Genomic DNA, 13,179 nt, shown 5'->3' with positions numbered 1-13,179 from the left:
GTTTAGTAAAGTTACTAAACAAACGGATTCTAACAACAACAACAAAGAGCAAATAACAGTAACAACAAACCTCAGGGGCAATCTAGTTTGCAGAGTTTCCACATTACATTATCAAATATGTTTGATTTTCAATTTAAAATTATGAAACACATAAAGAACTAATAGGGTAGTTCATACACAGAAAAATGCAGTAGAACCTGTTCCTAAAGAAGCTCAGACATTGGACTTGATTGAGGTCCCAGATTGGCTTCATAGGCTTGAATTACCAAGTTTTTCTCTCCACATACGATTTAATGAGCAACTGTCAAATAGCTACTTTGGTTATTGCATCACTGATACAACCAAAATCGGAATCACTTGTGTCCAAGAAACAGTCTACATATAAAATCTAGATTATGTAACTGTTTTTTTTTTCCCCTAGGTGTAAGTACTCAGAAGTCAGGGACTTCTATATTTTATATTTTTTACAATCATGTGGGCATAGGTATCTTTCTTGAAGCCATAAATATTTAAATGTTGAAAACCTCTTTGGGTACAATGGAATGATCTGGCTTTAGTTATAAAGAACTTAGCAGACACTCCTGTAAATGTTTTCACTTAGCAAACTAAAGCCAGATTTTGCAATATACACTTTTGGATATCATAGTCGACAAGGAGAATGCTAAATTTATGACAGATGCACTGCTTGGAAAAGTACCAGGTATACAATAACTTTTAATACAGTCTTTTTATTATAAATATATTTTCAAATGGTAATATCAACTTGAATACAAATCTGGAAGTATTATTCTCTAAGAATATGAGAGTTGAATTGAAATAGAATACATTATTTAACCAAAGGTTATATGGCAGTTGAAGTAGAGTGAAAAATTCTCATTTTAGTATTGACTCTTAGATATTTGAGTGTGTTTTATGACAGATACATTATCCAAAATATTTCATATCTGTATAAAAAGTATGAATTAAGATAATCCTCTTGCATCTGTTTATTCCTGCTGCTCACCCTCCCCCGACCCCCCGCCATAGCATCAAGAGATTATTATAGGGCATATACAGGATAAAACAAGAAGTTACTTTGTAATAAGTCTACAATCTTCAAATATCTTTTAGAATTCTTGTTAGAAACTTGCTTGCTAACCCTGACCGGAGACCTTTGATGTGTCACCATTTTCATTGTTCTGAACTGTTTATAGCTCAGCAGGAATAATGACATGAATAGTTTGACTGTAGAGATGTGAAATTAGAGTGAACACTTGTCAAGATTTTTTTCATCAAAATTAAATATTGCTAATTTAAAATGGGTCAGAGTAACATTTTTCTCTTGTATTTTGTTCATTCCATTATTTGAATTTAGATCATTTGATACATATTATGACAACTGGCTCATTTCTAGATCATCAGACCCCATCATCAAATAATATTTATTAAGCTTTTGCATGCTCATTGATCCAGAGATATTGCTATACAATAGCAGTTAAGGAAAGAGAATACAATCCTTTAAAAACAAAATACCTTGCTTTCCAGCCAAACAAACACTTTTATGTGTCTAATGGACACAAATATAGTGTTTCTTCACTACACCCATCCATTTGACTCTCATTTGACTACCATTTCTAGTTCTAAAACTCTGTATGAAATTTTAAAGATACTTTTGAATCATTAGCAGACACATTAAGATATATTGCACATTAAATTTTTATGATATACTTGAGTTTAGACCAACTGCTTTTCAATTTATTTCAATGTGAAGAAGGTGTGGAAATTAAAGTTAGAATTCGTATTATTTAGATGAAGGGAATGTAGCGATGAGTTTTGTAAAGGAACTGGTCATCGAAAGGAAGGGGAAAAGATGAAAATAAAGCATAAAAATAAGAATATAAAATAGCCAGAGCGATTATACAATCATGTATTAACTCCTCCTGAGAATAACATTATATTTTTATGTTTGAGGCTCATTTTGACTCAGTTCCTAGTTAAGAGTTGGCTAACAAGAAGTATATCATTGTAATGAATGCTTTTACTGTTCTTGTTCTTGTTGTTAAACCTATATTCTCCCCAGGCTGTGTAATCCACTTTTGTTACTCTGCTGGAGTCACTAGATGATACACAAAGGAAATTTTGCGGCACTAACTCAGTTTCGCACATTTTTGGCTATGAAATGTGGAAGAGGTTATTGAAACTAATATCTAAATGTAGCTATCCTATAACTTCTATCTAGCCATATTAATTTTGTTCTCTATTAAGAGGAAATAAAAGTTAAATATATATTTTTCTAATGAATTCAGGGTGGGGCTAAACGTTAAGTATTTATAGATTTCTTCTTTAGTCTTTTACTTAAAGGAAACTTGGGGATATTTCTCACTTATGTTTTGAATGCTTAACGTATCCATAATAAAATACATTTATAATGAGCTGTTACTCTTAGGAAGACAAAATTAACTTTACCTGTTAATGGGATCTTACATATACTCATTTACTTATGCATCTGTTTCCAAATGCTTCCAAAAGTTTTATTTTCTTTACTTTAAATTTTGTGTTCTCTAAAACAAGTTTTTATCTTTTTTGACATTCACTATACAGCAAATCGAAGATGTCCATCAGTATCTTCTTCCTGAAAAAGTAAGAGAGAAGGAAAAGTTGACCTTTTGGTGACAAGTTTACGGTTACCACAACTGGGAACTACTTTGCAACTCCGTGTCCCTGTTTCACTGTATTTAAACATTCTTTGACATTTCAAATGATTGTTAAACTTAATTATATATAAGCATAACTCATTGTCTGAAACTATTTCTTTCTAGGTAAACAGGATTATAAAAAAACTAAACCTATTTTACGAGCAACCAAATTAAAAGCAGAAGCAAAGAAAACAGCAATAGGCATAAAGGTAAACCTCTATTTGATAATTTTAAAATTTGATATGTGCATGCCATTTCATTTTCTAAAACTGGATTGCATAAATGTTGAATCCTAAATGTTTTATGACATTTCACAATCTAAATAGAATGACAGACTTGAAGGTTTTTGTAAAGAATTTGCTTAATGGAAAACATCCTTCCTATTCTGATATTTTGAAGGGTCTTAAAACAGTGTCACTTAAGAGAATCAGTTATACTTAAAGGTGCAATTTATTTTCTCTCTAGCTACTGTGTGTATTATTCAGACAGTTCAGTGATGTATGTGGCCTTCATCAGAAATTTCTTTCGTTTTTCAATAAATTTCATTTTATCATTGTTTAAATTATAGTTGTAATTATATATACTGAGATCATTAATCATGTAATTTTACTCTACTTATCTTATTGTTGTCAGTACTCTCTGATGAAATTATAATGACATTCCTAAACTTGTTCTTTCAGAATACCAGTGTTTTATCTGCTTAAGAGGGATAAATGCAACTGAGAATGATGTTAGCAGATATTAATTTAATGTGCTAACACAATGAAGCTCAACAAATTGCATTTACATTATTGCCCATGTCAATCTTTTGCCAGGTATTTAGAGTTGAATTAAACTATTAATAGAAGAATTAATTTGGCAACTCTACTATCAAAGGTGTAAAATAAAAATGACCAGTACATATATTTTATTTAAATATTAACATGTTAAAAGGAGATTTTGGGTTTTATCTGGCAGATGAAAAATCAATTTTTCTAAGTTATAGCTTACAGCAAATGCCAAGGTATTACTACCAAGCTGTAACAGCTGTTGAACTGCCAGATGATATATTTGGTTGTCTTCCAGAATTTGCTATTATGATCATGAAACACTGCCTTCTTTTCGCTCCTGATTGCTGATTTTGATCAAGCATTGCCGTGTGATGCAGTATGTTTGCACAACACCATCTCTTCCATGCTGTGTGTCAGTTTTTATTGAAAAAAAACTAAATTGCCTTTTTGTTTAAAAGAGAGAAGATTCATCTTTTGAAGTATTTTTCTAATTTCATGTGAAATTTCATTCATTAAAAAAATTCTTTATGATGTGACTTTTAAAAAGCAGTGTTGAGTTTTTTTAAATTTTACATTTGGCTACTTGATGATCATTCTTGAAGCGAGAACATTGTCTGTCATTACCCTCAAAGGCAATATATCATTTACTTTTATCTTTCACAATACAGTGGGATTTTTGTTGTTTTAATTAGTTTGTTTCTTAGAAAAATATGGGGTAACAAAATCCTCTTGTGGTACAATATGATCAGAAGTTAAATATCAGGATTTGAGAAATAGTGCAGCTATTTATTTATTTATATGCCACCTTTATACAGACACATCTTTTTTATACATTTGCTCCTATAATTGTTGTTATTCTTTAAATTTGAAGAAATAATAATGTTCCCAGTATGAGATAAGGTCTACCTTATAGTGCAGTTATCTAGTGTCTTTTTAAAAACACTGTAGAATTTGCCAATCTTTCTATGAGAAAACGTTTTTCTTAGATTTTATTTAATATTTAAAGTATCAACAGAAAACTTTCAAACTGACAGCAGAACATAGCTCCTTTTTAATAAGCTAGCACATCATTTTGATTTTTAAACCTGTGGAAAACAAAAACTTTAACCTTAAATATTACTTACTTTGCTTGACAATTTATGTGGAGAGCCTATTAAGATGATATGAAACTTTTTAGAATCAGAACCTTGAAGGTGTTTTACATTTCAAATCTGGCATGCTAATTAGTTTGCCCTGTCAAACTTTGATTGCCTTGTCATTTTGGCATAGGATTTTAAATAACAAAGTTTCTTTCAGCAATTGCCATTTAATGCTTTTTAATTTCCCCAGTGAGTGATTTTATCCAAATTGATAATGTCAGAGAAGCAACTAAGGACTAATGAACATCAAGCATATTGTACTCTTACCTAGTTGATATAGAATGACCATAATATTGTAATATCTTATCATTTTACTACATAGTCTTTTGAATGAATCGTAGATATACTCTTCATTTAATTCAAATCTATAGAAAATATGAACAGATGCATGGATAGAAAAATAATAGCAATGAGAATAGCACTGAGCTCAGGATAAGGAGGCCTAGAATCCTATCCCCTTTGCCTCTTCCTTTTGCCATGATCCAGCTAAGTCTAAGTTGGCACGTTTATAAAATGGAAATTTTGCCATGTACCTCATAATGTTGTCAGGAGGGTTCAATAATACACTAGAAACATTGAACATTGAATTGAATGCATAGAAGTCACTTATGAATTATTAGCTGATTGAGAAAACATTTGTTTGAATTAGCCATTCCCAGTTTGTGTAAGTAAGTCTCTCCTTCAGTGTTTGTCATCAGCCTTAAGATACCCTCCTAAAGTGTGCATCGTGTTGCCGTATTATATATTACAAAATGTTCTTAGATTGGCTTTGGAGGTAGTATTATGGATATTAGTGTTATAAAGTTTTAAAAACATTACTAATTTTGATATCCCTGTATAAAGATTATATAAATTTTACTCAATCTTTCATTATTTATAAATTACGATAAATATTATAATAGTATAGCACCTGTGAAAAGAAAGATGAATAAGACATGATCATCTTATACAAGAAATCATTTATAGATTTAATTACCATATCAAATCAACAGTACTGATTGAGAAATCATGGGCTAGAGATATGCAGAATTATACAATAGGGGCTTAACCCTCAGAGGCTTCTAGTGCTTTTTGTAAATGTATGTTTAGTAATAGCGTTTTGAGGGAACAGTTAGCAATTTCCATATAAGATATTAATACATTGTTCTGAAATCTAGACTTGATTTCTATTGAGAAGGTACTTTTTATTTTTTGTGTTTTAGAAATACAAAGAAAATGCCATAATTTATGGCCCAGTAATGCAATGAGTGCCGCCTAAAAAATGTTTGCACAACTAAGTTTGCTATTTAGTTGCTGCTCAATTAAAAGATTATTTTTTCAAGAATTACAGCATCACCTAACTTTTTTTCAGAATGCAAATACCGATTTTCTAGCATTTAGAAGGAAAGGATTTACATTTGTTAATGAGTTTTTTTTTATTTAAAAGGTTTATATGAAAAGCATAGTTATAATGAAAGAATAAGCATCACAAGTTTAGTTTTGTTACATAAATAAAATATTCAAGTGCCAACCAGATCCTGCCCACAACCCCTTGGGATGAGCCAGCTTGAAATATTATGTTTGTTCTTTTTTGTTCTTTTTGATTTAAAGCTAAAAATAGCCAAAGGGGGCAAGGGAGTCATAAATGCCTATAGGTCTCTAAGTTATGGTTAGTGTCACCAGCATCCTGCAAGCATTATTTTCAAATTTTACCATTGTTTCAACTTCCAGACATTCAGCCTCTACAATGCTTGTCTCCTCAATGAAGAGATAATTTTTGAAGAAAATTATTTCCTATACCTTTCCACCTAGTACCTTTAAGCCACGCCCACACTGTACATTGAACAGATGTAATGAATTAATGGGTCTTCTGAAGTTATGTTCTATGAATATTCTCTGCTTCCTATCCCTTAAATGCCTTTTCATGCCTCTGGATGTTCTGAAAATATATAGTGAAATGATACAGAGTTGTTTTAAGGACAAGGAGTTGAAAAGCAGCAATTAGAACTGATTATCAATAAGATATGAATCATGGCCTCCAATCAAGTGTACAAACTTAATTCTTGCATTAAGCTTGGGTGAATGGGGACTGCTGTTGAACAGTTTTGTTGTCCACTATACAGAACAGATGGAGTTTGCAGTTGTGTGTCACTTGTTTATTATATCCTCTTAAAATTAGTAGCTGTGCAACCAGATGGGTCTGGGAACACAGCTGTGGATATAAGAAAATAAATGAAACCTGTCTGGTGCTGCAATGCCCTTTTGAGATGCCAAAGTGTTTCAACTGCAACAAAGAAAATATTCACTTTCCTTTGCCATTATATTGGTATATTAGATTTAAAAAATGAAACCTTACAAAAATCTTTGACACTGAGTTTTTCAACCTCTTGGTTTTTATTAATATTTGTTTTCATAGTTTGGACATCTAAATAAATGTAATTATGAAGCTAAAAATCTATATAAAATATCTATTTATAAATTCAACATTCATGTAAAAATTCCATGTTGATTATAAGCCAAATTCATTTTAATGTTTTTAAAGTTTATTATCACTGACTTTACCTTCTTGTGAAATGTAAACTATATTCATGTAAATGCAAATGAATTGCTTCTCTGTAAATCAGTGCCAGGTAAAGGGCATAATATACAGTAGAAATTAGAGTATAGTGTTAAGCCCCTTAGGATACTGAACTGGCATTCTATTTGCTTTTTTTTCTTTTTTGATTTGGCCAAATGATATGTTAATGTTAAGAAAGTTCTGGAAGGTATACACACACAGAAATATACACATACACATACTTTTTGAGAGATAATATGATTTTTATCATAATATATGAGTAAATTTTTTATCATTATTCAATATAGTTGATTAATTTAATCCACATCACATCACAAATGAAAAATCTGGGCCCATCTTTCAAAGTTGTGATAAAGGTACTGTGTTATGCTTCATGAGTGAAGAGTACTTTGTTTTGTTCCTCTGCAATGTAAACTATAGACTTTAGAATTTAAAAATTAGAGTTTCAACAAAGTCACATTTAATGAGGATGTATACATCTAGATATAATCTAGAGACCAGTTACAACTGTTTCTTTACAATGAAAAGGAATGATAATTAAAAAAAAAACTGTGCCCAAGTGCTATCATTAATATTGAATGTATTGAAGCCACAAATAAAGTTAAACACACTCAAATAGAAAACAGATCAACTGTGTAGAAACAAACTGCACTGCTTGTATCAAACATCCTGATATCCAAACTATAAAAATATATTAAAATGATACATTTTTAATATTACTATTAGGAAAAAACAAATTAGCTAGAAATAATAATACCAATGACTCACCCACTGGTGTATTTGCCATTTCATTGGGACTTGCCAAGTACAAAACAAGTTTCTTAATGGCAAAAAATGGTAAACAAAAAGGATATGATTATTAGGTTCAAATTATTCATTCTAGACTGTGGAATAATATGGTTATTTCATCTGGTGAAACTAATAACGTTAACCAATCTTTTTTCATCAATTTCAAGTCTACTTTTTTTTCTTCCCAGGAAGTTGGCCTTGTACTTGCAGCCATATTGGCACTACTGCTGGCTTTCTATGCTTTCTTTTATCTCAGACTCACCACGGATGTTGACCCAGATCTGGACCAAGATGAAGATTAGCTAGGCAACAATCAATGCGTGAAAGAGAAATAACTTTACGAAAGCACCTTTTGGGACCAAAACTTTCAATACTGAAACTGTAACATCTTTAATTCTTTCTGCTAATATTTTCAGTTTGCAGACATATAATTTTTAATAGTTGCATAGGATGTCAAGAAAAGAACCTTACCTAGCAATGCAGTATAGTATGTGCTACTGGATACTTTTATATATCTTTCTGCTTTGACAGCCACCCTATACATGATACATTTAGATGAAATGGAAACGAGATCCTAAATTTTTCAAATGTCATTGCCAATTTATGTGTATAATTCCATCACTTCCCGATGACTAAGTCTATTTTTGTTCTATATACATCATAAGTTAGTATATATTCTTATTTACAGAAACATACTCAAATCACATTAAGAAAGAACAAAAAGTCCTGGGAAATTTTTTATTTTACAACAAAGCCCTGCTTTCTTTCTGGACGTATTTTATATCATTAGAGAGACTATCTGCACATACATCTACCGTAATCTTTTTCCTTCTTTGCCAACTGTTCAGTGCACATGTGCTCCATCAGAAATGGCACCTGGATGACAGAAGCTCAAAGAGTCACATATGTCTCTAAAATAGAGTTCTTTTCCTCTTGGGCTGTCTGAACTGGTGTAAATAGAAGTTCAGTTGATCTTGGTTTTAATTAACTTATTACTCTATTAATATAACCTTGGAATTCTATTTTAATTATGTTGTTCTGGCTGCTTGTAGTATCAGTTTTCCCCTCTTGTTAGGGAGATATGTAACAATCTGTCATTTAATTGTGCAGTCTTTTTCACATAACAGCAATAGCAAAAATCCTACCTACTCAGAATCATCTTCTTAGGTTGTCTCCTAAATCTGAACAATACAGTTGTTTTATAAAATTACATTTTGCCTCTTGAGAGTTAATCAATTAGAACTCTTTAGGGAGAAAATAAATAATAGAAGAAAATATATGCCTCATATTTCATATGTAATTATCTATTGATATAATTTTTCAATGTATTTTGTATTTGTGGGAGCATAATGACCTGTACATTCAATATTTTTACTGGTAATTCAATTTTTAAATGTGTTTTTACAATGCTTGAACACATAAAGCTTAGAAAACTGGAAAATACGTGTCCGCAGAAAGAGTTATTAGCTACTACCTTATGTAAAGATACATAGAAAATGAAATTGTTAGAAACATGTGCACAAAGTGTTTTATATTATATACATTGTATTTATGAAGAATAAATAAAATATTAAGATTGTTTTCCTACTAGCCAAGAGAAGAATCCTTGGGAAATATCTGAGGAGTATATGGGGCTTCATAAGCACTGTTTCTAAAAGATATTCTTTGGTACTTTTGCAAAAAGTCGAATGTGACTGTGTAGCACTATGTTCTGTAGAATTTTTTTCAAGTAGCATAATTTATTTCATTGGTGTGAAAACAGCCAAAGGTTCCAATATCCTCACAAATCATTTATGCCAAACATCTGAGGGCAAAATTTAGCCAGTGTTATTTACTAGATTCTTCCCTTTGAACTCACAAACTCAAGAGACAGACCAAGAGTTCTTATATACTCACCACAGCGGACCAATCCAAGTGGCATTTTTAGGAAAGGTTGCAGCATTTAATGCCATGTGGTAAGTCTGTTCGTCAAGTGGGTGGCAAGGGAATATCCAAGCTGGCATTTTGGATATGATGGGCCTTTTACTTTCCTGAGTGACATGCCACATGTCAAGAAATACTGCTCCCCACACCCCCCACTCCCATCACATTTACGTGAACAATTTTCATTTAGTTATTTCCCCTTCCATATGGTGTTAAAAACAGTCGTATTAAATAAAGATTATTTCTAGTTTTTAGTGTTAATTTAAATGAGAGGATATGTAATAATTGCTTATTAGATACTTATCCAAATGAAATATAACAGAGTTTACAGTACATAAAATAGCTGATTATGTTCTTGGAAATGTTTGAAAATTCATCATCCTGAAAAAAACTTTACCATTCTGTTTTACCCTTGAGGTGTTTTTTGGGGAAAAATGTTTTTGATAACTATTAATCTAAATATAGTATAATTATAGGCAAATTTCACTGCCTAGTTTTATTGATATCCTGAGTCTACAGCTAGTCTGTTCGTATGACTGATTGATTTATGATAGCTCCGGAGAACCATAAATTTCAAAGGCTAAACTCTCTGATTTTAGTAAATAGCAGGTAAAGTGACACAATATATGTTTACACAACACTGTTTTCATGAAATGCAAATTTTGCAAAACTCACATTAACTGGGAAGCAGCCAACCCTCTGTAGAGAAATCCCAGATTGGAAGTCTGGTTTGAATCTTTGAAGACAGAAAGGTGATATCCGGCCTGCTGTTTTAAAGGGACCACACTTTTGAATACCTACTGGTGTTTGGCATAAATCTGAGACTGGCACCAGACACAAATTTTAGACATGGGTATTTTCCCTCCAATAATTCACTGCTCAGAGTAATTTAGAAGACAAAAACAGAAAAATCATAATGATTTTTTAAATGTTAGAATATGTTTGTTAACATACTCTGCAAAACAAATTTCAACTAATGCAATAGACTTAAAATATAGCCTATGGAATACTGTGATTGAAGTTTGAAGGCTTGCTGGTTCTTATTTTGCATGCAAGTTTAGACAAGGTAAAGAATGTATAAATTTATTTGAGACGAGATACAGTGTTGTAAAAATATAACCTCATCTAGAATTTCTTTTAAAACAACCAAAAGCCTATTTTAGTACAAATGTAGGGTGGGTAGTTGTTTTAAGGTGGCAAAATACTTCAAGATTTTCTATCTTTTTAATTTTTCATGAAGACAGAAGAAATACTTTTACCCCAACCAATGACTGTAAGATCTTGAGCATATGTTTTTACTCATTTCTGTAATTGCAGTAGTGTAGTCATCTGCATATAAATTTAATAAATGCATGTTAAAATTTAAGTTGATGCCTTTTAGTCCTCTCAGAGTCTGTCACAGTTTCTTTGTGTAAAGTAAATGATCAAAAAATGTTTGAATTTAATAAATAAAACTTAAAAATCACAATATCAATCAACTCGGCATTTACCATTTATGGTCCTTGGTTGTACTGAGATATATATGTGTTTCATCCTGATTCTCTTTAAATCAAGACAACTAGCATTAAGGTCGCTATAAAATAGAAACATTGCTCTTTTCTAGGAATCAAATATGCTATTTTTATCTTAGAATTTATTAAAAACTTTACTCAGTGTTTGAATTCAACTCAGCATGCATTTTCACTCCAAATGAAAATAGAACTCAATTTTCATTATAATGTTTATGTGACTACTAAAACACTATATTTTCCAGGTTCTAAAATTGTATAGTCAATGATAATTCAGTAGAGCAAATTGTGCTATACGTCAGCGTCAGAAATAAACTTCTAGAAATTAAACTCAGCCGATTTTAATGTATTTCATCCATAACATAAAGTTGTTGAGCCAGAGACTACCTAAGATAATTTTGTATTCTCTCCTCACCAACAATTAGACTTCTTTACACTTACCTGGGGCTTCTCTGGGAGATTCCTACCACTTCTCGCTTAGCAGCACTGCCTTCTTTTATTAGAATTGCTCCAGTGTAGCCTGGATAGAATGCTGTTTGCTAGATTTTGTTCCACTTAAACCATATTTAGAATCAGTGCAACCCACGGTTAAAAAAAAAAATGTAGCAGATGAATTCAAGCTACAGGAACATTCTTACCATTTTGTTGATATTTTAGCTATAAAGGTAAGTATAGAGGGAACTGGGAGAGTCATGTAAAGAACTATATCAGTATGGAAATATCCATAGTGGGTCAGCAATTGAGTTAAACAATTGAACTGTAGCCACATTCAGCACAGTGCCTCCTTGTTATACAGTTTTTCTATCCCTAGCAACAGATATGTGATTCTTATTTCAAGAAAAATAAGATACGTTACATGCCAGAAGATTTTTTGATGACAGTACTCCCTCCTATTCTTCATTTTTTAAAACAACAACCAAATTGGTGGGGAGGCAGCCAAAATTTGAGGTACCAATGCCTCTCGAACAGATGTCGCACCATTATTTTTTAGCTCGTTTAGATGAATAAACATGTTAAACTGTGAAGTATTACATTTTAGATTTTTTCATTAAAAAAAGAGACAATCTGTTTACTGTCCTAATTGAGACAACAATCCTTGTGGTTGCCAGTTTTGGCAGTCATAACAATGAACTATAAATATTTGGACCAATCAAGTAAATGGTGACTATAAAGGCTATAGCATGTGTAAAGTTCTGTTTTCATGGGCACCCATCTTAGTATGGCATTTTTTTCCCTGACTTCTTCAAATACAATTGTTTGTGTGAAACTGAAGTATCATGGTAAGCCTAAAAGAAATTGATTTCAATATCTAATTTCTTTCTAGCTTATCATCCTTTTTAGTGTTCAACTATCCATCTGCTTGTAACAAATTGCTTCTGCAATTACTCTGTTGAATGTGACAAAGCAGGTCTTCACTGGATTGCCTTCTAGGTATGTCCTAGGATAACACAAAATTCAGAGGGATTTTCTTTTCATGTTGATATAGTGAGATTGAAGATATCTTGAAAGTCTCTTAAATTGCAGCAATTTCTAAAATAAGATTTTATAAACAATGTTGGATATAATTCTTGCTGTAGTGGCCATGAGGTGGAGTTTATAATCTTAGTGCCTATTAGGATGCTTTACACTAAACAACAGTGTGGAAGTTGGTAAACTAAAGAGAAATACCCCATACATGAAAATCTTTTATGATGCTAGTTCCCAAACATTTGTGATCCAGATAGGGAGTGCCCTTCTAGGTAGCTTAAGAGTGCTTTTGCTCCCTTCTCCAGTTCTTCAACTTCTACCCTATTTGCCTTAATTCTAAGTTCCAGGCAG

At 31.7% G+C, this 13,179-nt stretch overlaps 1 protein-coding gene across 12 annotated transcripts in view; it reads left to right on the top strand.

The window, feature by feature from the left end:
• Positions 1–11,691, top strand: part of TRIQK (triple QxxK/R motif containing) — a 79,414-nt gene extending 67,723 nt beyond the window's left edge. For 11 of the 12 annotated variants that reach the window (XM_009243925.4, XM_009243926.4, XM_054560836.2 and 8 more), the window contains 2 exons: positions 2,799–2,884; positions 8,119–11,327. In XM_009243925.4, coding sequence (XP_009242200.1) covers positions 2,799–2,884; positions 8,119–8,232 — 200 coding nt within the window. In that variant the 3' untranslated portion in view covers positions 8,233–11,327. 12 annotated transcript variants of the gene reach the window in all.
• The last annotated feature ends 1,488 nt before the right edge of the window (positions 11,692–13,179 follow it).

Source organism: Pongo abelii, chromosome 7 (assembly GCF_028885655.2).
Source record: "Pongo abelii isolate AG06213 chromosome 7, NHGRI_mPonAbe1-v2.0_pri, whole genome shotgun sequence".
In the NCBI taxonomy this organism is placed as follows: domain Eukaryota; kingdom Metazoa; phylum Chordata; class Mammalia; order Primates; family Hominidae; genus Pongo; species Pongo abelii.
The sequence above is the reverse complement of the archived record's forward strand: the minus strand, read 5'-3'. Positions and strand labels throughout refer to the sequence as shown.